Genomic DNA, 24,771 nt, shown 5'->3' with positions numbered 1-24,771 from the left:
AAGAATGCATGCGCTCATTTGATGTGCCAAGATTCCATCAAGTTATGCATCATCTGGCAACGTTGGACTTTTACATTAAAAGTTCCACTTTTGTGCCACTGCCAGTGTGTGACTGTTCACATTCTTCCAGAACATCAGTCAGTATGGGCTATGGCAGCTCCGGGCCGGAATACCGGAATCCATGCATGCAGCACAATGCTGCAGGATCTAGGGAGGAAGTCTGGCTGCAAGCAGAGCAGCAGTGGTGATTGGGTCCTGCAGTTTGGATCTGGAAGTTTGCAGCCAGAGATTAAATTCAACAGCTGCAACAGCTATCAATTGTAGGCGAGATGTAGAAGCATGACAATACTATTATAATATCATGTTGATGATAGCACAGTTCACCGGGCACTCCTCATGTGACAAAGCACCCCTTGCACCCCTTTTGCTTTTTGTCAAGCATACTTCCGGGTCAGCTGCCGCAATATGCTCTCAGCCGAGCTCCGATAGCCGCCCCCAAAGAGGTTGTAGTGGTTCAGGTAGTGATACAGCATGTAGAGCTGCTTGCGATCCTCAAAGCCTGCGCAAACAAACAACAACTTGCCACGCAAGATCACCAGTCACTGGTCACCATGGTGCTTGGTTTGTCCAGTACAAAAAGGGACTCCTTGGAAGGGAGCATGACAAACAGAGAAAACGGCCATGAAGCCGCCTGGAAACCTATAATTGACATAATCGTGCCTATGTACTACTGCTCAATCGGAGCACTTGGCAGGGTGGCCTCAAAGCTTGAGATTGAAAAGCATGCAGTCTCACCTGGAGACCTTGGGATGACCTCATGATAGGCCTGCCAGAAGTCCCCAGTGAAGCCGGCGCACCACTGCATGCCAAACTCAGCCTCATGATGCCCTGCGCAGTGCAAAGACAACCTTCAGCCAGGTACATTTTTTAACATCTGCGTATATTTCTTTGGCAGTGTTTTAATATCCAAGCACCTTTATCTAGAAGCAACACATTGCCAGCACCAACAGCCTGGCCCTGTCCGGGACAGCCTGGATGTTCCCATGCCTGTGATCTCTCCAGATTGCAGACATGGTTGAGCTAATCTCGTGAACTTAGTCTGGCAGGGGTGCAGCATAACCAAAAAGAATGTCAAGCTCGGAATCCAGACATTGCTTCATGTACCTAGTCATAAGGACTGGAAATGTGCTATGACAGTAGTGACAGGTGCAGCATAAACAAGACAGAAATATTGGGCTTGCCATAGTATGTGGCAGGATCGAGGATGCTCCACTCCCCGCCCTCCACTGCAGAGATGTTCCCAGACCATAGGTCGCCGTGCAGCAGGCTCGGCTTCACCTGCACCAGTTGCTGACCTCAGCCTCTGCTTAAATAAGCATTTGAGCTGCCACCATATGTCAGTATGGCTCACGATGACAGAGGTGATTCACAGGAGCGGGAGAATACTGGGCATCAGCATCTGACCAGCTGCTTAAGATTGTACCTTGAAAAGAGAGATCTCACGATATTTGAGATCAACCAGGGCTGATGAGAACTCTCATGACCACAGCTTCCTGACCATGAGGAGCACTACAATGTGTCATCTCATAGATGCCATTCGAATCCCAACTTGCAGTTGCATGCGCGCATGCAAACATGTAGTGTCTGCTGGAAAGACATTAAGAGAAGTGGCTTATGTCAAAGTGAAGGGTGACTCACCTCCACACCCTCGAACAGCTGCTCCAGGTTGGCCATCAGCTGCTCGCCCATCTCCGACAGCCGCTTGTCATTGGCCAGGCTCAGTTGGTGCCGAAGCCGCCGCTCCCGGAAGAAATTAACCCAGTCCCCCAGCCACCCGTTTGGCTGGGGTGTGCCCCCTATTGTATTGTCCACAGCAAAGCCAAACTTCCCGTCCCGCGCATTCTCGTCCTAATCATAAGCACAACAAGCGCTGAAGATTTCTTTTACAACACAGTGTCTTGCATGGTGCATGCATTGCATATATTTGCGAGGCAGGCCCTCCTCCTTACACAGCGCTCGCACTGAACTGTAAGTCTTGCCTTCACTTTGACTCAGTACTGTTGAGTTGCAGCGCCTTGAACTTGTGAGCACTTCCGAACCTCTGCTACATTGTACACTGATTTGATGTGTGTTCATTGGGTGTGGGTCAGCAGCAAATGGTGTCCAGCAAGCCGCGTATGACATGTTAGAAATGGGCTAACAAAGCCAGAGATGGGTGGGCAGGCTTACGGATGGCTCTGCCAAATGCATGTGCGCGAGCTTTCTCCCAAGGTCGGCCTGGCTGGGCCGTCCGCTGAAATTGAGGTGCTCCATGATGATGAAGGTAGCCTCGCCGCCCCTTAGCCCACTCCCTGGAAGTGCAACAAATCCAGTCAAATGATAACAAGGATTGCTTAGCTCACAACCCCATTAATCCATGGGCTCTCATAAACATCTATGCAGGTAGAAAATGAGGTTCGAGGTTTCATTACAAATCAAAATTCTGGTGAGTAAGAGCACCTCCAGGAACAGAAGATAGCTTTCCATAGTGGTACACTTTTGGTATCCGAAGTGTCTTTGTATCTGCACGCATAGTACTTCACATCACAGCCATCATGCGCAGACATCTCGCCATGCATGTGCTATTAGGAAAGCATGCCTCTGGGCCACACCATACATGGCCTGCAGCCCCAACGCTTCCCCCTTGAACATGCCTTCGCCCCCATTCGAGCTCTGCTTGACGAACAGCTTCTTGCCGCCATCAGTTGTGTACACATATGCGCTGGACCAAGAGGAGGACGACACCATGCTGCGACTCGAAACCTTGCCACTGCCCACATTCTCCTCAATCCAATCATCGATGCTGCGGGAATGGCACTCATCATATAAGCGAAACTTGGGTGAACTATCGTAGCAGGGTATCTCACAGCTAACTCATTACTCAACTTTGCCAGATCAAGATGCCTGATCAAAAGGAAGCTAAAGAAGCTCAGATATCCGTTCTCTGTCTCACAGCCTATCAGCACTAAAATTTAGATTTTTACCTGCACTTTGCTGATTGAGATGACATTTTCCTCGATTTGGGGCGCGAACCCCCAGCTAGATGTGTGCCAGTGAGAAATCTGTACGAGCCTCGTCCGCTGGCTGTTGCGAGGTTACCACAAACACAGACAGCCATTACAATCTACTGAGGGGGTCCTTTCGAAGGCAGGTCGATTGCAGAGCCAAAGAATTGCTGTCGGAGGTCGCATTGAGGCAGAAGCAGCAGGGAAGGCTGCAATTACACAGTGTCGGAGCAACATAGATCACCAAAGTTTGCAATTGCGTATTCACTCATGTGTGTCAAGGTTATAATTCTCGATCCTCCAGGTGGTCCTCTCGATATATAAGTTATAGTGGTGAAGGCAATATTGAATACAACCGACGCGGACAAGTACAAGTACTGCACCTGCACCTAGGGTTGTTTTGGCCGTGCCTGGCCTGCTGCTAGCTACGTCAACATGCATCGAAAGGTAGAAAAGCTAGCACCGGCGCCTAATATACATAATATAACATTGCAACCATCACAAAATACATACAATAGGAATTCACTACAGTGCCTACACCTACAATTCTTGTCTACTGCCAGTTGCACTGCAGAATTCCTTCGAAGGAACATCAACTGACCATGTACCGGTACCAATGCCGATCACCGCACAGTGCAGCACTTGCAGCGCAAATTCATCCCATAAGTTCTTGGCACCCGAAAAATCCTTGAAGAAGGAGTTCTTATGCCCATCAGTCCAGATGCTTCCACGCTCTCTGCTCTGCTGCGTGCCCACAGAAAGCTGTTCTGCACCAATTGTTAGCGGCAGAGCTCATGAGATCAAATGATCACAGTCCTTGCTCCCTGCATTACAACGGACTAGCAGCTTGATCAATTTCACTCGTAGCCGATGATGCGCAGGATTTCATGCACTGTGTCACTCCACAGCTGAAACTCGCTCAGAAGGGTGTCTCGCCAAAGGCCGGACTCAACCAGGAGCACCAGGATCTGCACAGATGCAAGAACAGGAATGATGCCCGCCAATTCCACCAGAGCAAGATTTGACGTCCCTCGGGAAATCCCCCTGGGATTGGACCTATTCTTCTGGATTCTGGAAAGGGACTCTGATCCTCCCCAACTTCTGCCACACTGACCGCCATCTTTACGAGGCTGATCTGAAATCCCTGGATTGCCCAGAGAAAAAAAGAAGCTGCTGTCTTGGCAGAAATATTAAGGCCTTGTCGAAGCCTGAATCACAGGGGCTCATCCACCCATCAGACAAAGCCAATGTCGTGCACCACTTCTCTCACAATACCCCGCCAGAGCTCCCCCTCCGCCTTGACTGTCTGCCGCCACTGCCATGACTCATGCATCAGTATGATGATCTGCAGAGGCACAGCCAGCTGTTGCACCTCTTTGACGGGGACAGACAAGACATTGTTGTTGTGACTTTGCTCGTCAGCCGAGATCTGATGCCTTTTTTCAATGGGCCTTGGCCACTTTGCAAAGCACCAAAATTTTGTTCTGGGATCTGTGATTTGGGTGAGCAAGATTAGTAATTCTAAAGGAGGACTGGTGTCCCACCATTACAATGAGCCCAATGGACAGCACGATGAAGCCGTAGTAGGTTGCATTGGCCCTGGTCCTTGCTGCAGGCAGCATGTTGCTGAGGCCATCCTTGATGTCTTGTGATGCGTTTCGCCAGTCGGGTTCGGCTATTTCATGTTCCTGCAGCTGCCCAGGCTATCTCACTTCAGCGACCATGGCACACTTACACCACGAGAATCAGTCTTATGCTCTAACACAATTAAGTGTCAATGCAAAACATATGGCTGCCCACGCGATAAAATTACTTGCTCGTACTCTGAAAATAACCGATGATCTGTGACGAAAGTGAATGAAAAACATCTGTTTGGAGCGTTTAGGAAATCGATTTAACCAGCATTGCATTGCAAGCTGGAGGAACGCACGTCACTTGAGGCGTTTCGGCGGTTGATCAGGTTCTCTCTGTCTCCCATGGTATGACGCCCCGGCACTTCAGTGTCCACAACGATATACACTCAAATCTGAGACTAAGGGATCTAGAAGCTGTATTTTTCAGCAGTATCGAAAAATATTTTTGATGCTCTTGTGACAAGCGTCTGCCTCGGCACCGTGTCGAAATGCACTCCTTAAACTTTCCAGATAAATGCTGCTGGCCGCCTCGTCCCAACACAGACGAGCATTGGTATTTAACGGTGCATAACAATGTCTATATTGACGGAATGGGAGTGAGCGATCACAAAACCAATGGACATGCGCGCACGAGGTGAAAGCATGACGTGGTGCCAGGTCATCAGAAGCTTCATTGACTCGAACGCATGAACACAGGGGCAGTCTCTCAATCGAGTCCAGCATTTCAATATTGGCTGTTCATACCTTGACCTCTTGCGCACAGCAGCCAAAATGTTTGGGCTTTTCGGAGGCATGGGTGGTGGTAGCTTCCAGGCACATTACAGATGCTACCCCGTCAGCTTCATGGACAAGCCAGAGGCCGAGACTGGCAATAAGATATTCTTGCCTTCCTCAGCATTGGATCGTCTCGGTGAGATCATTGTAGTTCTTCCCTTCCAACCATAGAAGGACGGCAGATGATCAGTCATCCACGTCCAAACCTGAGTTTGCAGCACACTTTAGTTTACATTTCTTGGAGCACAAATTTGATGAACTTGATTGCATTCAGATTCATCCCTATGTATTTGGAACATTTTGTGAAGCATTCTGGGACTAGCTTACAGGAAGCGTTGTCTCGACCATTCCTGATGTGCTTGAACATTCACGCATTGATCATCCGTATTGCTCAAGTTTAAAAGCGCGCTTCTTGAAGCTCCTTGCTCGGGTGTGTCACAGCTTCGCTCCACATCGAGTATCCAATGCTGTTCAAGGTGGAGAGTCGAGGCAATGGACGCTCCACCCACTGTGGGGTGCTCGAATTCAGTGCAGACGAAGGCTTGGTCTACATGCCCTACTGGGTGAGTCCTGCATGCAACTTGCCTGCGCCCCACCAACCTCTGCACGTCTGCTTTAAGCCTTCCCTGTTCAGCATTCGCACCCGGACAGCCTCTAGAGAGACTGGCTGAGTTGGCTTCCTGGTTGCACCTGCAGATGATGCAGAATCTGCTGGTGGAGGAAGGCTCGGTGGTGACCGTCAGCAGTGCAACTCTGCCCAAGGGATCCTATGTGAAGCTGCAGCCACACACCTCAGTGCGCTCCCCAGCAATCTTGTTGCTTTGATCAGCCTTGGCTTTGCAAATGGCTCAACCATGTGCAAACCAACCACTCATTATTTTGCCATGCATCACTCCCTCGAGTCTCTCTTTGAAGTCCTAAAGGTCAATTGCCACACACCCCTTCTTGGATTATAGTTTTTAGCCGGTGATCCCTTGCCGAGTGTGCCGAGCTGTCAGAGTATCTTTGGCAGAACATCACAGCAGGCTAGCTGGGGAAGCAACACATGCTGGCTCCCTTGAGGCGCCATTGATGACTTGGGTCCCCTGATCTTCTGCAGGACTCCTTCAATGAAGGAAAGCATGTCATGGGCTGCAGATGTACAGCTCGCACTGGGGTTGGCAGCTCAGAGTATCACATGAAGATCATCTAAGCAGCTGCAATTTGCTACTACGCAGGATTTCCTGGACATCAGCAATCCCAAGGCTGTGTTGGAGATGACGCTGCGCAACTTCAGCTGCCTGACCAAGGGAGACTGCATCTGCCTGCACTACAACAACAAAAAGTACTACATCGACATCATAGAAGCCAAGCCCGAGGTGCGCGCAACCTCTTTGTACATCTAGCTAGAGAACTTCCTTGCAGGCAGCAAGGACACCTTCTGTGTGGATGCTGTGAAGCGGTGAACTCCCACACTTGTCAGGCCGCCCAATCTGGAGGAGCACTTGAATTCTCCTGGGACAAGGTCCTTATGGCCTGCCCAAATGTAAATCGAGCTGCAAAGACAGAGGCTGGAGAGCTCGAAAAAGCCGGTAAAGTCAACTTCCAGATGAAGATAAGAGACTAGGATTTTTTCAAGCAAGTAGACCACTCTAGTTGTTGTGCAGTTTATTGGTATGCCGGTCACTCTGATCTTACGCCTCAGCCCAGGGGGTGAGCGCTGCCCTCCTGCAACCCCACACAGAAGGCGTGGCTAAATCCACAGTCCACGCACAATTGTTCTGATGATGCTGCGATCACACCAGCAAAATGGGCTGTGAGCTGTGGACCCAGCCACAACTTTGCATGTGCCACCAAGACTTCCGTTGGCCAGCAAATGCTGTACACATGTGTGATACCTCTTGAAGCTCCTTCTTGACATGCATCTTGGTTGTGTGCTGGGTGCTTGCCACGGGGCTGTAGGGGTGACCTGTCATCTCTTAGGTAACGGTTCATGCGGAGGCCAATTTTTTGGGGATGTAGCAGAGTGGGTACTGCTAAAGGGAGGATGTAGCCGAGATGCGCGTCTGCTTCTGCATGTGCAGGATGCCATATCGGTGATAGAGACTGACTGCGAGGTCGACTTTGCGCCGCCGCTGGATTATGTGGAACCCAAGCGAGTAGAGCGCGCCCCGGAACCCGCGCGCACAACAGACGACGCAGGTGTGCGCGGATCCTATTCAGCCCTTAAGCCCTATCCAGAAATTGATGACGCATATATAAAGTCGCCCTGATGCAGTCTTTGTGTCTGCACAATTGGGGCCCGGGCTTGTAGGTCGTTCCTTGCTGGGGGAGTGGTCGGTTGTACCACAAGAGGACTTCAGTAGCAGCCGTCCTGGGGTGTCATGCAAAGCACAGCATGGTGTTGGAAGTGGCATGGTCACATTGATCACATCCCATGAGCAGGCGACTGTACATCACTATGAAGGGCGTGCAGCAGCTGTGTGCTGGCGTTCATCCAACGCTGCTGCACAGCCACTGACGAGCCCAGATGGCTGCTGATGACTAATTTCAATGTGTGAATGACTAGAGATGGTCCGCACGTAGGCAATTGCTTGAAGAAGTGCTATTTCTCTAATTTTCATTTCTCTGCTGGTTTTCTGCTGTACCCCTTTCGCCCGCCTCTGGTCCTGCAGCTCGAATTCAAGTATGACAGGCCATTTTCTGGCCCCGCTCGTCGTCGGCATCACAAGGTACTGGGCGGACTAGACACATGCGTCTATATGCGCAGGGCCCTCGGCCGCGCCTGCGGAGCCGGAGGTTGCGCCGGAGCCAGAGCGGTTTTTGGCGTTTGTCGGTCCCGGGCGGCGGCTGGACGGCCGGCCCGCCGTTGGCGGACCCCCCGTTGCTGTGGTCCCCAGCATTGGCATCCGACGACCGCCGCCACCCGCCCCAGGTGACTCACCCCGACTAACCCCTGCCGTCCATGCTGTGTTTGACGGCACAATTTTGTGTTCAATCATGCCTGCGCTGCCCCCTTGTCCTCAGCAAAATCATCCGCCGACCGCCGCCGCCCGACCCAGGTGATATCCTAGTGCTGCATATGCTTTAGGCAAGCAATTACTTGCTTGTTACTACCCCTGGCTCACCCCTTGCGTCCAGAGTGATCGTGGTGCAGAACAGCAGCTGAAGCCCCCGTGGCTTGCAGCCTCAAAAGGAGCCTGAATCGGCAGCCAGTGGCGGCACTTCTGCCTGCAGAGGTTGGCGCAGGAGTTGCACACCTGGCATTGAATTGTGAGATTGGCACCATTTGTGTGCTGTATGGGAGGAGTAAAGAGAGCCATGCCGACTCTCAGAAATGGAGATTGGTGACTGAGGTAGGAATTGTCGGGTGCACTGCAGAGGGCAGCAGCGAAGGAGCTGCGAAGCCCGCAGAAGGAAACCGGCCGGGGCAGAAGTCCGGCAAGGTGGTGTTTGGCGCCACCGGCAACCGACTGCTGGACAAGAAGCTCGCTGCTGAGAAGCCCAAGGCCCCAAAGCCTGAGGTGCGCCTCATGTTGTCTCGGCTGTATCTGGCCGCTCTTTCATTGTTGATCATTGACTTGATGTGCTGCTGAAGCGCATTCCAATTCTTGGGCTGCTGAACACATGTGCTCAAATGGTGTTTTCCAATCATGCAAGCCTGCACCAGACTTAGTGCATTCCTCAGCATGTTTTTGTCACATAATAACTTACTGGGACTTCCCAATGTGTTGACTCTACCAGCAGGTGGAAGTTCACTTCATTGGTGCTACTGTTGAGTCAGTGGATGGTGTGCAGGAGAAAAAGGATGAGGATTCGAAGTTCAAGGCATTCACGGGGAAGCCTCGTTCACTACGGGATTGACAGCCGCAAATGCATGCATGCAAATTCGAAGATGTCCGGCTACTTTATTGCGCTGAATTGACTCCTCGGGGCATCATTCCCCTAATGCATGCATGCGCATTGTCAATTTTCTTAGTGACTAATAGTGATACATTCATGGTCCATAAAATAAAGGATCGAGGCAGCAAAAGAGTTGTTTGTTACACTGGATGAGAAGCACAGTGCTCTGCTGGCTAAAGTGCAATGCACATTGCAGACACTATGGCAACAACGAGATGGCCATTACTGCGTATGCAGGCCAGAATTCAAACATACGAACCTACAGCAAAACCAAGCTGGTCTGGCATTTGGTGAAGCGGCTGGCAAGGGAAACATCTTTCCCCCCATGGACTGCCCATACAAGCAAGTTCATCAACACGAAAAAGGAACCCAATACTCAAGTGACGCCTTCATGATTCAAGACAACAAGCATGCCCACGCAAATTCTTGGAAGTCTTTGCAAGTGCTTCCTTGCAGTTCAATTACCAATGCTCAATCCCAAACCAGAAAAGGTTTTGAAACACTGTATGGAGAGGTACTCTCCATTCACATCATGCTATTGATATCACCGTAGACCTGCAGCTTAGCAATAATTGCAGCAGTATAGAATTCGTAACCCTATTGGCACCATCGTGACAGCCCCCTAAAAAGGCCTTCCTATCAACCACTTCTGCTCAACAAGCATGCATGTATGGAGGAACATGACTAAGTTAAGTTCAACTGTAAGCCCAGAGGTGGCATCAACACTCGGCCACCCTCTCAGTTGACCCTTGCCAATGACTTCTATGTACCATGTGCGGAGCAAAGCAAAGGCCTCAAACCAGCCCATGTCACCTCTCCTCAGCTCTGCACACTTTCCCTTTTGATCCTGAGAGAAGGCAGGACTGACAAACCCACATCAACTCTCCTGTCAGCTCTGCACACTTGCTCTTTCTCTACTAGATAGCCACTAAATCCTCATGAATCCAGTAGGCTAGCGTGGAAAGAAGGCAGGACTGACGACCCTTCATCAACTCTCTGTCTTCAGAAAATTCACACATACCACTCCCACCTGAGCTACATCATTGCATCCATTGCTTCTATCTCCAGAGATGCACACGGCCTCCTGAGATCTAGCTAGAATGCAACTTGATGGCACAATTGCACTGCTCTCAAACTCCCTGCCAAGAGATGAAATTAGGCAGACTGCTGGATGCATGCAGGGGCTGCATGCCTGCAACACGAAGCAGATGATCAAGCAACAACTTTCTGGAAAGTCTCAACGGTGCATACGCCAACTCTGCTCTCAGACGTGGCAAAGAATAAATAAAATTCTCGTGAATTCCCTTGCCTCTCTCCTCAGAAGATGGATCTGCCAGATGGATTTGCTGTCTGCATTGGTGCTTCTCTGCTCTAGCACTGGTGCTTCTCTGCTCTAGCATTGGTGCTTCTCTGCTCTAGCAAGGAACTAAGAGCTGCAGACTCTCAACTTACTCTCAATTCTTGCGTGCTGTTGTGTCCATTTCCTGCCATCTCAATGTTCAGAACGGCACTTCTTGACATCATTAGGACAACCGCCGGATTATATGCCTGTTGGATGAACTCACCCCGGATTAACATCCCCAAAGCCAATCCCTGCATCGATGAGCAGCTCTTTGACATTTCAGGAGGATCCTATACCCTGAGGCGGATCAGGCTTCTGCTTTTGGGCTCTAGAAGAACAACAGGGTTATGGTCCGCCAGGACTCTTCATGCCACGTGGACTGCTAAAGCTGCTGGGCAGGGTGTGAATTCCTGGGATTGTCCAGAGACGTCCAGAAGTGCTGTCTGGGCAGCGCAGGCAAGGCTACTCTCTGCTGAGACCCTGACAAACCCTGGCCCTCACAGCAGACTCCGTGTTTGTATTTAAACAAAGCGCAGTTTGCCGGAGTTCTGCTTTGGCGGTGGCGGCGGCGGTGGCGGCGGTGGCGGAGGGGGGGACGACCCCTTGCCGGTAGGGGGGGAACCGCTGGGGCTGCCAAAATTGGACGCAGGGGGAGTCTCGCCGCTGGAGGAGGGGGTGGATGATAATGGAGGGGGCGACGATGCGGGCGGCGGCTGCCACCAGTACGGCGGCGGTGGTCCCCCAGATGACCTGAACATCAATCACGCATCATTAGTCATGCATCATTAGTCATACATCAGCAGCATGCTCCCAATACTTTGCGTCTGTTAAGCAAGGCTCCTGCCCTCAAGGGAAGCTGCCAGAAGTGGCTATGCACGCCTCGGCTTGCCAGGTCTTGAATTTCTTGGCCCTTGATCATGTGCATTACAGAGTGAACATAGGAGACGTTCTTTCAACCAAGTGGCAACGCACCATAGTGGTCAAGTATATCCCGGACTCTACAGCAATTGAGATTGTTGCCAAAAAGTGTCTCACCCCTACCACCAAAGCATGTGCGTAGTTGACAATCTGCAATTGAATGTGGCAAGGCTGGTGCAAAAACAGATAATGCGCAAACAATACACTCTTTGCAAGCAAGTGGCAACAAATCTTACAGTTACAGGCCTCACATGCCTGTATGAACAACACATGCCGAGATGACAACCTGCACTTGACAAATTGCAATGGCTGCAGATGGGGGCAAAGTAAAACAAGCGCTTACCCCTTAGGAGGGGCTGCTGCAGAGCTGCCACTGCCTCCATTTGAGCCGCAGTTGCTGCCGCTGGCCTGGCTGCTGCTGCCAGAGTAGGCAGTCACGCAGGGGGAACCGCCACCGCCAGATGAGGGAGTGGGCGCACTGCCGGGGGGACCCTCATAAGCTGAAACCTGCATACGATGGCAATATTTCATGTTGCTCCTGGGCAGCTTGTTTGGCAGGTTCTTGCACTTAATCTGACCTGCAGCAAAAGATAGGTGCATGTGCAGTCAGCGGCCCGATTCTTCTTGCCTAATGGCTGCAGATGCAGTCACCGAGGAGACTGAAACCTGGCGTTAGTCCATCTGGACTTGCCGATTACCATGAGCAGATAGATGGCTGCCAAGGCATGTAATCACCTTGAAAGAGATCTACACCCGTGGTTCTGGAACGCGTCTAGCCTTGCATGGCTGGACTTTCACAGTAATTTTCGCCAAAGTCGATTGCCAAACTTTTGACGGAATGCAGACATCTAAATTTGATAAGTAGATGGGCAGTGACAGACTGCCTACAAGATCAATGAGCCTCAGGTGGCTCCCACAAGTTCTCTAAACTGGAATTATAATAAGTAAAGACTATCAAAGGCTGGGATGCTCAGTAGTGCACCTTAGGGACGCTTGAAGAGAAGTTGCCAGAGCTGCTGCTGCTGCTGCTGCTGCTGCTGCTTGATGAAGATGAAGATGAAGATGAAGATGAAGATGAAGATGAAGAACTTGAGGACGATGGCGATGAGGAAGGAGAGCCGCCGCTGAATTGGAAGTTGATCCCGGTCGGCAGAATACCGGTCTCGCCGTTTGCTGTGACCACTCCAAACGCCGTCACCTAACCAGTGGCCATCAACGTTTGTCAGGGAGATGCACACATCATTCTTAGTCAGGGAGATGCAGAGCTTGGTCCAGCACATGCAAAAAGTTCATGATTGAGTTTAGCATACAGGTGCGTGGGGTGTGCCCACAAAGCAGGGCTTTGCTCTTGAGCATGAGAAATCTGCAGAACATATGCTGCTGGAGCTTGTGACTGGGAAGCGTTTTAGAGCATCTGAAGTCACAGGAGGCGATGTTGCCTCAGGCATGCCTGAACCCAGTAAACAAATAGCCCATTAGCAGCACTTTGCTGGCATATTAGGCTGCACACATCCTCGCGGCAACCGGTTAGGCCGCTTGATTCGGCATGCATGACTTCATCCTAGTGTGGCCATGACTCATCTCCGAATTAGGGAATTTCAGGACTGTGCCAAGTCTGCCGTCCCTATGTCTGAGGAGGGTGACGGATGGATGACTCACCTCCACGCCGGCATCATCTTGGATTCGGAAGTCCAGCGGCGGCTGAGGGATGGAAGTTGACTCCCAGGAAGCGCCCCAGACGTTGTTCATGCTCTGCCAGTCGCTGTTGGAACCCTTGACCTGCACCAGCTTCACCGCCCCTCGCCCGGCAGCATCCTGCGCGCAACACAGGGAGATCTGTTTGGTACAGGTCACAGAGTTGCAGTGCTGCACTGAGCGGTGCAATAATGCATGCAAGCTGACTGAGCAGGCTGTCAGGAAAAATGATGGCGCTTGTCAAAATCAGGCTCAATGAAATAATCCAGATTGCTACAGTGGGTTTGTTGAGACCTCAGAAATCTTTTGATAGCCGGTGCTTGGCTCTGCCAGCGCATGCTTCAGTGCATGGGTTTCAGGCCTTCAGGATGCTTATTGGCAGCATGCATGCATCTGACAGATCGGCACGCCGCTCTACGGGTGCTGCCCAATTCATAGTGGTCAGTCACTGTGATGACACATATTCACATCACCGCTCAAAACTCATGATCTACATCTTTGCAGAGCTATTGTCTGACACAGAGCAGGGTCACTGCAAGTGCGATTCACAAACTGCCTGGCAAGGCAGAGCACCTTGACCAGCAGCCGGATACACATGTGGTGTCTGCAGGATGCCAAGTTCAAGCCATCAGTCTGTGACTGACAACTAGAATGGTCCGCACATAGGCACTTTATTGACTCGTTTCTAATCGCCATCCTTCCTCATTGCGTGAATTTGCTGTTGTTTCGACCTCCCCAGCCTTGATTCTGCAGCTTGATTTGAATGTGGGCAAGGCCATACCTCTTTGGCCCAATTTTCTCAGGTGCTGCTCTAGTGTGGGCGGACTAAAGAATGGCGGCCCACCTTGACCTGCAGCCGTATCCAGCCGCCGGCGCCGCGGTTCTCGTCGATGATGACGTTGAGGTCCTGAGGCACAGTGCACTCCACGCGCCGGTATCGGATGTCGATGCGCCCAAGACTCATCGGCGCCATCTTGTTGAATGTCAGCGCCTGCATGCGCAGGGATTGTTCAAATCAAGTTCAGATCCCACATCAGCATGTCAGCCCATCTGCTTATGGGCTGGCGGGTAGGAGCTGTGCTTGGGAGCCTGGAGAATGTGCAGGAGTTGCCAAGCAATGAATCAACATTACTGTCATCACACGCTTTTCCTGCCACATCGGCAAGGTGCGTCCTGCAGACAACTGCAGTTTGAGGCTGCCACAGTACCCCGCCAGCCCGGGCAAGGAATGCATGCAATTATGACAGGATGCATAAGGTCCAGACAGCTGCAAATGGGTCTTTTGCGGTGCTACCAACAATGTGATGTTCCTCCTTGCAATGTCACGAGCCCTCATGTCACGAGCCCTCGCAGCAATGAAGGGGGGAGCAGGCCTTCGGTGTCTGCATAGGATGAGATAAGAGGAAGCACAGCAGAGAGAGCTGCCCACCTGGATGTCGAGGTGGTCTGCTTCGCACTCTGGGCAGCTGTCAGTGATCATGATGGTCACGCTGCGTGCATTGGAGTCCGAGTTGCAGCGCCCCTGCACCAGCCCACCAGCCCATCAAGATCTTGAGGAATCATCAGAATTTAGCATCAGCGCATCAGCACATCAGGGAATGTGTGGGTTGGAGACACACCGCAAACTGGCCGTTGTTTTGCAAGCACTCCACCTCAAAGCACTGCCTGCACAGAGCAGCACAAGCTGACTGTCATGTACATACTTTTACCCGTCAGAGACTTGTCATACCTTTCAACTCTTTGCAGGGCATGCTGCAGATCATCAAGCATGCAAATCGGGGCAGCTGCGGTGTTGGAATGGCTGGAAGTGATGGCTGGCAAGGGACTCACCCGCAGCCCTTGACTGGGCCCTCCTGATAGAAGTGGTTGGAGGTGGAGAGAGCCCCCACGCTCCAGTAGGGGTACTTGCTCTTGTCCAGCTTCCCATAGCCGCATGATCCCTGCACATACAAGCAGACGCTCACAACTTTATTTAAGCAGCAGAACATGACTATTTGTATTGCATGCATGTCAATGCGGCAGGCACTCTGTGAGACGCCTATTGTCATGACGCCCATTCAAAGGCATTCTGCCCGCCGGGGAGACGTTTGAAATGACAGGAAAATGACAGTCTTGGTGTGGTCCAGAGCGGAAAGGTGTGCAAGGAAGGAAGAGGGAGAAAGGACTCACGATGCTAGTGCCATAGCTGTACTGGTAGGGATCCTGCTGGGCACCAGAGCACACTAGTCAGCACACAGACTGTATGTCTGACTTTGCCCAGATCGTCTGTGCCCTAATTTCGGACCACTAAAAGCTTTGCGTCGAACTCGACACTACGAACCCAGTTCATCCATCCTGCAATCTTTCAACTCTCTGGTGGGAATGCTGGTGCTGTCCGTATGAAAATTTTGCGGACCGTGGGTGTGCAAAGACGGCCGTACAGACAGGAAGGAAGGTGAGCCTTACCATGCCGTCTTGATAGCCTCCATAGTTGGTGGCGATGCCTTGCGTCCAGGAAGAAGGCAAGCTATCGGCAGCCCGAGCTTCCCTGAACTCGTATGCGAATAGGAGGACAGCCGCCAGAAGGCTTGTGCGTCTGTGACCGCTCATTGCTTCGGATAGAAGAGGCAGCGACCTGAAATCCGAAAAGGGGGAGGCCGATTTGAACGCAAATACAACTTGTTACAGTGGGAAGCTCAAGCATGTACTGTGTACAAAGCAATCAGCCAGCAGATTTTGTTCCTGCCGATCCAAGTATCGGTCGTGCCCGCTCAAAAATGTATGGCACACTTCCCTCGACACTGTTCAGCGCACAGTAAAGCCGACCGTGCATGCCATGCAAGCTGCCGAGCAAAAATTATACCTTCCGGCCGACTGGTGAAGGCGTTGGTCGACTGAGAAGGAGGCAGTTCCAGGTGAGTAGCAGCCAGGCAGAACTCCGACAGCTGAGTCTCCTAATCCGACACACTCTTCTGGCGTCCCGGGATCCTCGATGGCCGTGCGGAGATGTAGAAATTATATATCTGTCAAGTGGGCTGGTTGGAAAACCTGACGATGTAGGGAGCCCTTATTCTGACGATGGCAGTCAGACTCTCATGGGCGTGTTTGCATGGGGCCTCCCGTAAAGGCGTCCGACTCGCAAATTTGTATACTGACTTGGACGCAGAGAACCCAGATGCAGCGTCTTTGTGTCGCAAATGCCTCTTTATACGATCAAGAGGGGGTTGGAACAGTCGCGTTGCAGATCATCGTACACCATCGGTTCAGTTGGGGTGTCTGTCTCAGTGCGACATTGTGAGATTATCTGGTCGGTGGTAATGAGGTAGATAGTAAGCACTTGGGTGGACACACTCTTGACCTCTTGTCTTGATCAGAGCATGCAGAATCGACCCAACAAAGGGCCTTCGTGTGTGTATCCTCTCTTGGATTTAAGGGACTCAGAGAGGGAGAGCCCTTGGTAGTCAAATTGAAGGATGGACTGACTGGTGGTGTGAAAAATTACCAAGGGAAGGACTCCGACAGTCGGGCTGTCGGGTGGCAAAGGTACCGGCATCAAGAAGCAGGTCTCGGGCATGCGAGTCCTGTCTTCCTTATTTCAGTCAAGAGTTAATGCAAGACATACAGACAGTGTGAGCGTCGATGAAGGGGAAAAAGGGCTGCCTTGCGGTTCCTGTTTGCATTCTCTCTTGACACTCTGAATGGGCAGCAGGCCGAACATGCCATGGTGAGGGCCAGCTTGTATATCACTTAGCAATTACACGGTTATGCACTCGCATCTGCCAGACTTGCTGGCACACAAAACGCACTGATGTCATTTTCTTTTATACACTTTTTTTGCTAGAGGCGAGGTGCGTCTGCAGACAAGCTGCAAGCACAAGGCGCATGCACATGTACAGCATCAATTTCAATGCATCACAGCGGGTCATGCTCCTACTCCAGCGAACCAGAGCAGCAAACACCTACTCTACTATACTTAATTCCCGCTCAAAGTTTGAATGACGGATCCACGTGAAAACAGGCCAGGGCACATCATGCTACATTGCTGCAAAGATGGTTCGGCCATGCACACCTCATAACCTTCTGAAGCCATACCCCCCAAGGCCCCCTCCCCATCTCATCCTTTGTCATCCTCAGCTCTGTATTGCTCTCTTGGTGCTCACATATCCAAATAATAAATCTAACACACCCCCTGACAAAGGTCAAACGCACCCTCTACAAAATTTTAATCCCAACAGCCCCCGGCTGTAGCAAGCACTACTGCAAAGCCATTTGTTGCAACACAGAGACGGCTAGCCTGCCAATCCAATGCAATCAAAGCACATTTTGGCATGCAGCATTGCAGCTGCATATACCTCATCTCCATCCAATGCAATCAAAGCACAAGCCAAACGTCCAAAACACTCCACAGCGGGGGCTGTGCAAAACCCGATCACCCCAACATGGCTGAGCAAAAAAACTTGAATAGAAGAATTCCACGAAAATGGCAACCGCCAAGTAGAGACACCTTACTATGCTGGCGACCAAAGCTTTCCTATAGAGTTCAGAAAGACACCGTCCACAAAATCGCATGCTCACACTTCCTGCCGAAGCTTCTCTCTATCCCAACCCCCACCCACCCCTCTAATTTCAATAATCTCTGTCTACAGACCAGCTGCAGATACCCTCCATTCTACCACTACCCAGTGCAACCCTCCATTTCGGCATGCAGCATTGCGGCTGCTGCATATACTTCAATCCCACGCACGCCATCATTCTGAGGTCATTATTCAGCAAAGCATTCTTGAACCTTGAAGGACCTCTGTACCCATGCCCCACAGCAAGCTGCAGCCATGGAATCAGGGCCTGGCATAAAATGAAGCTCATGATGAAAATGCGTGGCATTTTTGGAAGCCAGCTAGCCATCATCAAATTGGCTAAAGTAGGGGCCAGCTCAGCTCATTCCCACCCAAAATTGAAAGCAGCTGCACAATACTTCCTTCTGGTGTTTTGCCCCACCCCTGCTCAGGCCAAGCTGAGTGCGGGAAGATCCAAAAAGATGAGAGCTGCAAATCCGGGCTGATTAGCGCGCTGGAATGACCTGAGCCGTCCATGATAATTAATGCATTCTTGAGCAGCCAGCACAGTGACGTGGCCGGGGCACTGACTGCCGAATTGACGCGCATCTGATGCCGATGCGCACATAACTTATTTGGACCCGCCCCTGCATGGAAGCAACGATGATGTCTCAGCTCACTCACTGCACTAAAAGCAAGCCATGCAGATGGCCAGAAACAAGCACTCTCTCAAGTCCTCTGCATACATGGGCCAGATAATTATGTGCAGCGCCCCCGAACACATTCCTTTCACTTCCCTTGAACTCCCTTGCCCTGCCAAGCGCTTGAAATTTTGCTCTTTGACGATACCTCAGCGTGCTCAGGGGCCAGTTGGGATGCCTTTCCGATATTTAAGCTTGATAAAAAAACACAGATGTTGCTTGACATACCTAGTCCTTCAGGCTGGAGAAGATATAAGAAGGATAAGAACATTGCAAGTCACCTTTGTTCGCCTTCTGCCTGGCAGGAAGCTCAGCTGAGCATGCGTCGGCCCCAGCCGGGGGGCGGCGGTGGTGGCGGTGGCGGCGGTGGGGGAGGGCTAGGGGCGCTCCAAGACTGTCCACTGGACTGTTCGCTGGACGATGAGTAGGACGATGACGAAGCGCCTGCCTGCGGCGGTGGCGGCACCTGTGCAGCCATGCCCAAATCCTTGGGCATGGTTGGCTTGAGCCTCAACCTTACTACTATTGTTTTTACATGCTTTTCCTGCCCAAGGGGCAAGGTGCGTCCTGCAGACAAGCTGCAGTGAAAGGCTGCCACAATCCTACCCCTTGTTGGACTCGCCAGATCCAAGCAAGACCCAATCGACCGCAACTTTGGAGGCAGAAATACAAATTCTGTCCTCAGGCCAGTGAGGCACATCCGGAGGAGGTCTAAAAAATGATTCAGCTATTGGTGGCTGCCAACATCTGTGCAGCTTGGTAGACTTTGAAAACGAATCAGGTGCAGATGGCTGCCAAGAATTCTGCAGCTTGGTAGACTCCTACCCAGCCAAAGCACACTCTAAGACTGTCCGCATGGCCACATGACTAACCAGCGCTGTTCCATCACCCGCTGAAGGCAGTGCTGTCCTGCTCAAGGGACTGTCATCTGCCGTCCACCAACGGCTGACGACTATAATTTTCCTACACAAGAGACCGTTCACAAGCAAGCATTGGCATCTGGGACCTGCATCACCTATGCGTTGATGAAGGCCTGCTACACGCTGATCTCATGCAACATGCCCCGCCTTGGAAGACACATCCTAAGCAGTGCATGACCTCTGACATCCCCACAATGCCGGTTGGCGGACGCCCTATTTCCAACCTCCACTCAGCTTTTTTCTATGAGGTATGCTTCCGGAACTAGGTTTCCCGTTTTCGCACAGCTTCTTACGGAGCATGAACGTTGTAAACATATACAAAATTCACTATTTGCATATTTCAGCTCTTGAGCAGGAGTGCTCCGGACCACTGACACCTGCATGCATGCAATTGCTGGGGCAGGTTCAAGGGATCCTACCTGCCAGTAAGGCGGCGGCGGGCTCTGAGAGGACCCGGGGGAGGGCGGCGGCGGCTGCATCCAGTAGGGAGGCGGCGGGCTCTGCATGGGGGGAGGCGCACTCATGGGTGGAGGGGTGCTCGGGCCCTGAGCAGGCGTGCTCTGCTGCCATGTGCTGCCGGAAGCTGGCGGCGGCGGCTGCCACCAGTATGGGGATGGCGGGGTCTGCATCTGTGCCGGCGCGGCCGTGGGTGGCGGCGGGCTCCTGCAGTTGCCACAGCTTATGGTGTCAGAAACGCAAGCTTGTGTTGTTCTTTTATGGTCAGTTCAACTCAGGGGCAGGTAAGGCATGCGGACCCAATGCATGCTGACCTAGGCAGGCCGGCAGTTTTGTACAATAGCAGCCTTCTAGTTAAGCATGATGCCTGTCCCACATGCTCCCTACACAAGTCATTCCAGGTCGTTGCATAGTGCGACTTATAAGGCTGGTGCTGCATCCTGAGTGACCCGCGCAAGCATGCATCTTCCAAGGACTTCTTGCCAGTCTGTTCCGGATATTTCAAAAGGCCTCAACAGTTCCAGGCACCCAAATCCAGAAGTGCCCGGACAGAGTTCCGGATGTCTCTAGACACTCCCAGTGATGTTCATTAGATTTGGCAATAGATGTTGCACAAGAAATTGGGCAGACCAGAGTTCAGTCCTGGAAACACAGGCCCAGTACCCTGGCAAGCATGCATCTGTCTAACCTCTCCTGCAATGCTGCCTCGCAGGAATAGCAGGGGCTTACACAGACGGCGGGGGCGGCTGCCACCAGTAGGGGGATGGTGGGGTGGGCGGCGGGGGAGGCGAGGTAGGGGACCCCGTCGGAGACGGGCTGCCACCGCACGCAGTCGCCCCCCGGCTGCCATCTGTGCCAAAAGAGGTGCTGCATGCGGGGCTGCCTGTAGCTGGCGCCTGCCCAGCCTGGCTCCCTGACGGGCCTGAGAACGCGCTCACCTGCACATGCGCACACATGACATCAACATATACTCCCCCATAAGACAGATGAGTATTGAGGAACATGTGCATGCAGCCAGAGGCTGTGCTGGGGAGATGCTTGGCGCCGCAGCCCCCATATGACAGAAAATTTAGTCCAATGCAGATACCCAATTCAGCTTGCTGATGGCTGAGGCTTGTGGGCCCGAAAATAGCATGCACAAGAGGAAGCTCTACTGGATGCATGCTTTATACTGAAGCTCTGTCATGTAAGAGCTGCGGCCCAGAACATATATCTAACAGAGCCTGTTCAAGATCCATAGTTTCATGGACGGAATGAATCATGCGCTTGCATGTGTGACTGTCACTGGATCCTGCATGCATCATCATCCACAGAAAGACCACACCCTTGTCAGGTGTGAGCCACAATAGGTGGACATGCCACTCACCTTGGGCTCTGAGCTCGAAGAGGAAGAAGCTGAGGCGGATGATGAGCCGCTCTGACTGGATGAGCTCGGAGATCCAGATCCTGCTGAAGCAGATGAGCTGGCGGATGTAGAGCTCTGACCGCTGCCGAATTGGAAGTTGATCCCTGTGGGCATGATCCCAGTCTGACCATTCGCCTTGATGACTCCGAAAGCAGTAATCTGCATGGCAGAAAGGGATATGTCATGCCTTGGTAATATATTACCTGTGACATGCCTGCAAAATGGCTCACTACATTAGATGTATCCAGACCAGCAGTGATAATCATATCTGCTTCTGGATCTCTGGCTTTCGCATGAATGGATGCCGTGGTCAAGAGGAATCTTCATGCAGCAACAACTCAGAAGCAACATTGTCGTGGGGTGGAGTTCGTTGATCCAGAATCAGGAATTGTCTTTTATGTTGCATGCAAAAGATGGGGTTGAGCAGAAGGGGAGGCTGACCTCAGTGCCGGTATCATCCTGGATTCGGAAGTCCAAAGGGGGGTCCGGAATTGATGTGGATTCCCAAGAGGCCCCCCAGACGTTGTTCATGCTCTGCCAATTCGTCTTGGGCCCCTTGATCTGCACCAGCTTCACCGACCCGCGCATGGCAGCATCCTGCAGCATTGCATTGCATCGACCTCAGTATTCCTGCACTGCCCAGGCTGGCGGGGAGGCGGTCTAATACCGAGCACCGTGCCACCGGTTCTTTGGGTCTTACTTGGTTTTGGCGAGTCCAACGAGGGGTAGGATTCAGGCAATCTTCAACCACAGCTTGTCTGCAAGTTGTACCTTGCCTTTTGGCAAGAAAAGCGTGTGATAATACCAATGCTCATCCTGCACAATCAGCTGGAACCCCACATTGCTCTGTCCCTGCCTTGCATGCGCGTCCCCAGCTGCTAATGAACCACATGCATGGACGTCAGCAGGCACGCGCATGATGAGCTGCCATCAACTCGCATGCATGCATGTCAGGAGGCGCAATGCATGTCAATTTTCCTGCGTGCTTGTCCCTATCACATGCATGCAGTGTGCTCTAAGCAAAACACACTGGCAAGACGTGATCCCACCTTCACCTGCATCCAATACTACTTGACATGTGTGACCTGCATGTGCCTGCCATTAGTCTGCCAGGCAGAATCTGTCAGCTCTAGTCCAGAAATATAGTGGGACCCCACCTTGACCTGCAGCCGGATCCAGCCGCCGGAGCCGCGGTTCTGGTCCACGATGACATTCATGTCGGAGGGGGGCTTGCACTCCACTCGACGGTAGCGCATGTTGATGCGGCCCAGCGCCATCGGAGCCACCTTGTTGAACGTCAGCGCCTGCATGCGCAGTAAATTTTGAATGCTCCTTCATCGCATGCATGCATCCTTATTGGCTCATGCGCTGTCCTGCTCACATACCAGGCTGAACTGCTCGGGATCGCCAAGTCGAGCGGTCCAAAACGGTCCGTAATGCAGCACTCTTTCCCCCTATTTTTGCATGCATGCATCGGATTCGACTCATGCCCCATCTTGTTTCAACAGCCATGCAGGCCCATGCTCATTTGTGCTCTCCTGACTGGGGCTGTGCTCTGCTGTCTAGACAAAGGAGATGGAACGAGGAGCAATACAGGGCATGGCACTCACTCTGTGCAGGACAATTTGTCACATGTGGCATCACAAGGTGGTCATGAATGTCGCCTCCTTGAGTCAGCTGATCAGCTAGTGTCAGCCAGTTGCATTGGGGGGCTGTTTTGGGCGCACCTGGAGATCAAGATGGTCTGATGCGCACTCTGGGCAGCTGTCAGTGATCATGATGGTGACTGTGCGAGCATTGGGGTCCTGGTTGCACCGCCCCTGCACAGCACAGAAACATGAGTCACCACCCAGACCAGATATGTTTATTTTCCTGTTGCCTCTGCTGCCGTGCCTTGCCGTAATTTTCATCAACTACAGCCAGCTTGTGGAACATGGACATTGGTTGGCATTTGGACCAAATCACTTGTTAGGCAGGCACGCTGCTGCTGCAGCTTTGATCTGACAGAGATAGGACAACAGGCAGGGAATTAGCAGTCATAAGAAGCCCCAGTTGTTCAGGCGTGCATTGAGGGGAAGTTTGTGAGGAAGAAGTGCACACCGCAAAGCCGCCAGCATTCTGCAGGCACTCGATCTCAAAGCACATCCTGCACACACAGCAGATGATCAGGTTCTGGGCTGTAAAATCCTCAGGAGACTGGGAAATGCATGCCACTTTGCAGCGAGATTGCTGTGCTGCCTCTGCGCTCAGAACTGCAGATAGCGCAATCCTTGCTCAGAGAGACAGAGGCAGAAATGCTGCTTCTGCTGCCTCGGTGCTGAGACAAATTGCTGCTCACACACACAGAAGCAGCAATTGCACTTGTTGGGTTCTGCAGATGTGTTGAAGGCATGCAAGGCATATGTGGGCAGCAGGCATCTCACCCGCAGCCCTGAACTGGACCCTGCTGGTAGAACTGGTTTGCAGTGGCCAGCGCCCCCACACTCCAGAAGGGATAGTTGCTCTTGTCCAGCTTGCCATAGCCGCACGAGCCCTGCACAAGCAAGATCAAACCAAGCAAGCTTAGGGCCCATGCATCACATGAGCTCAGAACCTGAATGCAGCTTGCTCAAGCAAGGCCACCTTGTCTCCACACAGGTGCTCAGCGCTTCAGCTGTAACTGCTGGTGAACTCTTGGATGAATCAAGAGGTGCAAGCCTCCTGGGCAGAGCAGATCAGAGAGGAAGGCACTCACAATGCTGGTTCCATAGCTGAACTGGTAGGGGTCCTGCACACGCACAAGTCAAGATCAGCAAGACATGGACAATGATCAAGACTTGGCAGGCAAGGCTAGATGGAGCTGCAGATCCGAAGAACATCCTCTGGAAGATTCAGGTACGACCTCAATGAGCAGCCTCAAGCTTAGAAACTGACGCCCTTGGAAGGTACAAAACACTTCATCATTGGTCAATAAGTAAGAACAAGGAGTGGAAGAGGACCGATCGCGCACCATGCCGTCTTGTGCGCCTCCGTAGTTGGTGGCGATGCCTGTGTTCCAGTCACCGGGCAAAGCTGTATCTGCAAGAACCTGTGAAAGGCTGGAGGCGAGCAACAGGGCGCCAGCCGCCAAGGCAGCAGCCCATCTGCTGGTGGCGTCCATTGTCGAGACGAGTCGACAGGCACCCGGATCACCGATCGCGAGCGTTTTCCTGCAGCAGCCGGCGCAATCAAATAGGACCCATCAAGCAAACTGCAACTTACTTAGAAAGGATGTTGATTGGGAGGGACGCATGCATTGGCACAGGCAACACTAAAGGGCACCGACGCAGAACGTGTTCAGGATCTCCCGCGAGCTCGATCAATGCATGCAACGCTGGAAACGGACGGAGTGAAGCCTCTCAAGCATACCTGAAGGTTGATCGCTGCTGATCAGTGTTTCAGGAGGCGTGACCAGTTGTTTATGGGCTGGTCCAAGGGACGCGCAGGAAA

The 24,771-nt window shown here is 52.1% G+C and overlaps 5 protein-coding genes across 5 annotated transcripts; 1 reads left to right on the top strand and 4 right to left on the bottom strand.

Moving 5' to 3' along the window:
* Positions 1–55: 55 nt before the first annotated feature.
* Positions 56–3,156, bottom strand: COCSUDRAFT_32889 (Ketosamine-3-kinase). The gene is made up of 7 exons (XM_005648340.1): positions 3,024–3,156; positions 2,652–2,842; positions 2,230–2,351; positions 1,699–1,908; positions 1,242–1,338; positions 796–888; positions 56–559 (listed from the first exon to the last, which is right to left on the bottom strand). Exons 2-7 carry the CDS (start codon positions 2,785–2,787, stop codon positions 435–437), a joined length of 783 nt encoding a protein of 260 aa, XP_005648397.1. The 5' UTR covers positions 2,788–2,842; positions 3,024–3,156; the 3' UTR covers positions 56–434.
* A 173-nt stretch (positions 3,157–3,329) lies between these two features.
* COCSUDRAFT_53140 (hypothetical protein) lies at positions 3,330–5,257 on the bottom strand. Its single transcript, XM_005648339.1, has 3 exons — positions 4,975–5,257; positions 4,589–4,738; positions 3,330–4,389 (listed from the first exon to the last, which is right to left on the bottom strand). Exons 1-3 carry the CDS (start codon positions 5,020–5,022, stop codon positions 4,279–4,281), a joined length of 309 nt encoding a protein of 102 aa, XP_005648396.1. The 5' UTR covers positions 5,023–5,257; the 3' UTR covers positions 3,330–4,278.
* Positions 5,258–5,470: 213 nt separating this feature from the next.
* COCSUDRAFT_14771 (UFD1-domain-containing protein) lies at positions 5,471–9,295 on the top strand (the record flags this gene model as incomplete). The annotated part of the gene is made up of 8 exons (XM_005648338.1): positions 5,471–5,588; positions 5,894–6,015; positions 6,149–6,247; positions 6,670–6,810; positions 7,516–7,635; positions 8,225–8,320; positions 8,815–8,955; positions 9,212–9,295. The coding sequence occupies 8 exons, from the start codon at positions 5,471–5,473 to the stop codon at positions 9,293–9,295; spliced, it is 921 nt and encodes a 306-aa protein (XP_005648395.1).
* A 1,902-nt stretch (positions 9,296–11,197) lies between these two features.
* Positions 11,198–15,878, bottom strand: COCSUDRAFT_41217 (barwin-like endoglucanase; the record flags this gene model as incomplete). The annotated part of the gene is made up of 10 exons (XM_005648337.1): positions 11,198–11,426; positions 11,938–12,101; positions 12,577–12,792; positions 13,254–13,409; positions 14,134–14,280; positions 14,719–14,811; positions 14,909–14,954; positions 15,120–15,229; positions 15,459–15,491; positions 15,735–15,878. 10 exons carry the CDS (start codon positions 15,876–15,878, stop codon positions 11,198–11,200), a joined length of 1,338 nt encoding a protein of 445 aa, XP_005648394.1.
* A 2,954-nt stretch (positions 15,879–18,832) lies between these two features.
* Positions 18,833–24,442, bottom strand: COCSUDRAFT_62379 (hypothetical protein; the record flags this gene model as incomplete). Its single annotated transcript, XM_005648336.1, has 12 exons — positions 18,833–18,988; positions 19,395–19,450; positions 19,862–20,105; positions 20,628–20,836; positions 21,265–21,385; positions 21,745–21,900; positions 22,461–22,607; positions 23,031–23,123; positions 23,404–23,449; positions 23,727–23,836; positions 24,038–24,070; positions 24,293–24,442. The coding sequence occupies 12 exons, from the start codon at positions 24,440–24,442 to the stop codon at positions 18,833–18,835; spliced, it is 1,521 nt and encodes a 506-aa protein (XP_005648393.1).
* Between the last annotated feature and the right edge of the window lie 329 nt (positions 24,443–24,771).

Source organism: Coccomyxa subellipsoidea (assembly GCF_000258705.1).
Source record: "Coccomyxa subellipsoidea C-169, whole genome shotgun sequence".
In the NCBI taxonomy this organism is placed as follows: Eukaryota; Viridiplantae; Chlorophyta; class Trebouxiophyceae; family Coccomyxaceae; genus Coccomyxa; species Coccomyxa subellipsoidea.
Note: the sequence above shows the minus strand (reverse complement) of the source record. Positions and strands in the feature narration are given on the sequence as shown.

What these genes read in the sequence shown, in the direction of transcription:
- COCSUDRAFT_32889 (XM_005648340.1), bottom strand. Translation starts at nt 2,787, where the DNA reads ATGGTGTCGTCCTCCTCTTGGTCCAGCGCATATGTGTACACAACTGAT. An exon ending in TGCATTTGGCAGAGCCATCC is followed by an intron (nt 1,909 to 2,229) that starts GTAAGCCTGCCC and finishes GCTTATGATTAG; the next exon opens with GACGAGAATGCGCGGGACGG. An exon ending in CGATCCTGCCACATACTATG is followed by an intron (nt 889 to 1,241) that starts GCAAGCCCAATA and finishes TGCACTGCGCAG; the next exon opens with GGCATCATGAGGCTGAGTTT.
- COCSUDRAFT_53140 (XM_005648339.1), bottom strand. Translation starts at nt 5,022, where the DNA reads ATGGGAGACAGAGAGAACCTGATCAACCGCCGAAACGCCTCAAGTGAC. An exon ending in GCCGAAACGCCTCAAGTGAC is followed by an intron (nt 4,739 to 4,974) that starts GTGCGTTCCTCC and finishes TAGCCTGGGCAG; the next exon opens with CTGCAGGAACATGAAATAGC. An exon ending in CCATTGGGCTCATTGTAATG is followed by an intron (nt 4,390 to 4,588) that starts GTGGGACACCAG and finishes GTGCCTCTGCAG; the next exon opens with ATCATCATACTGATGCATGA.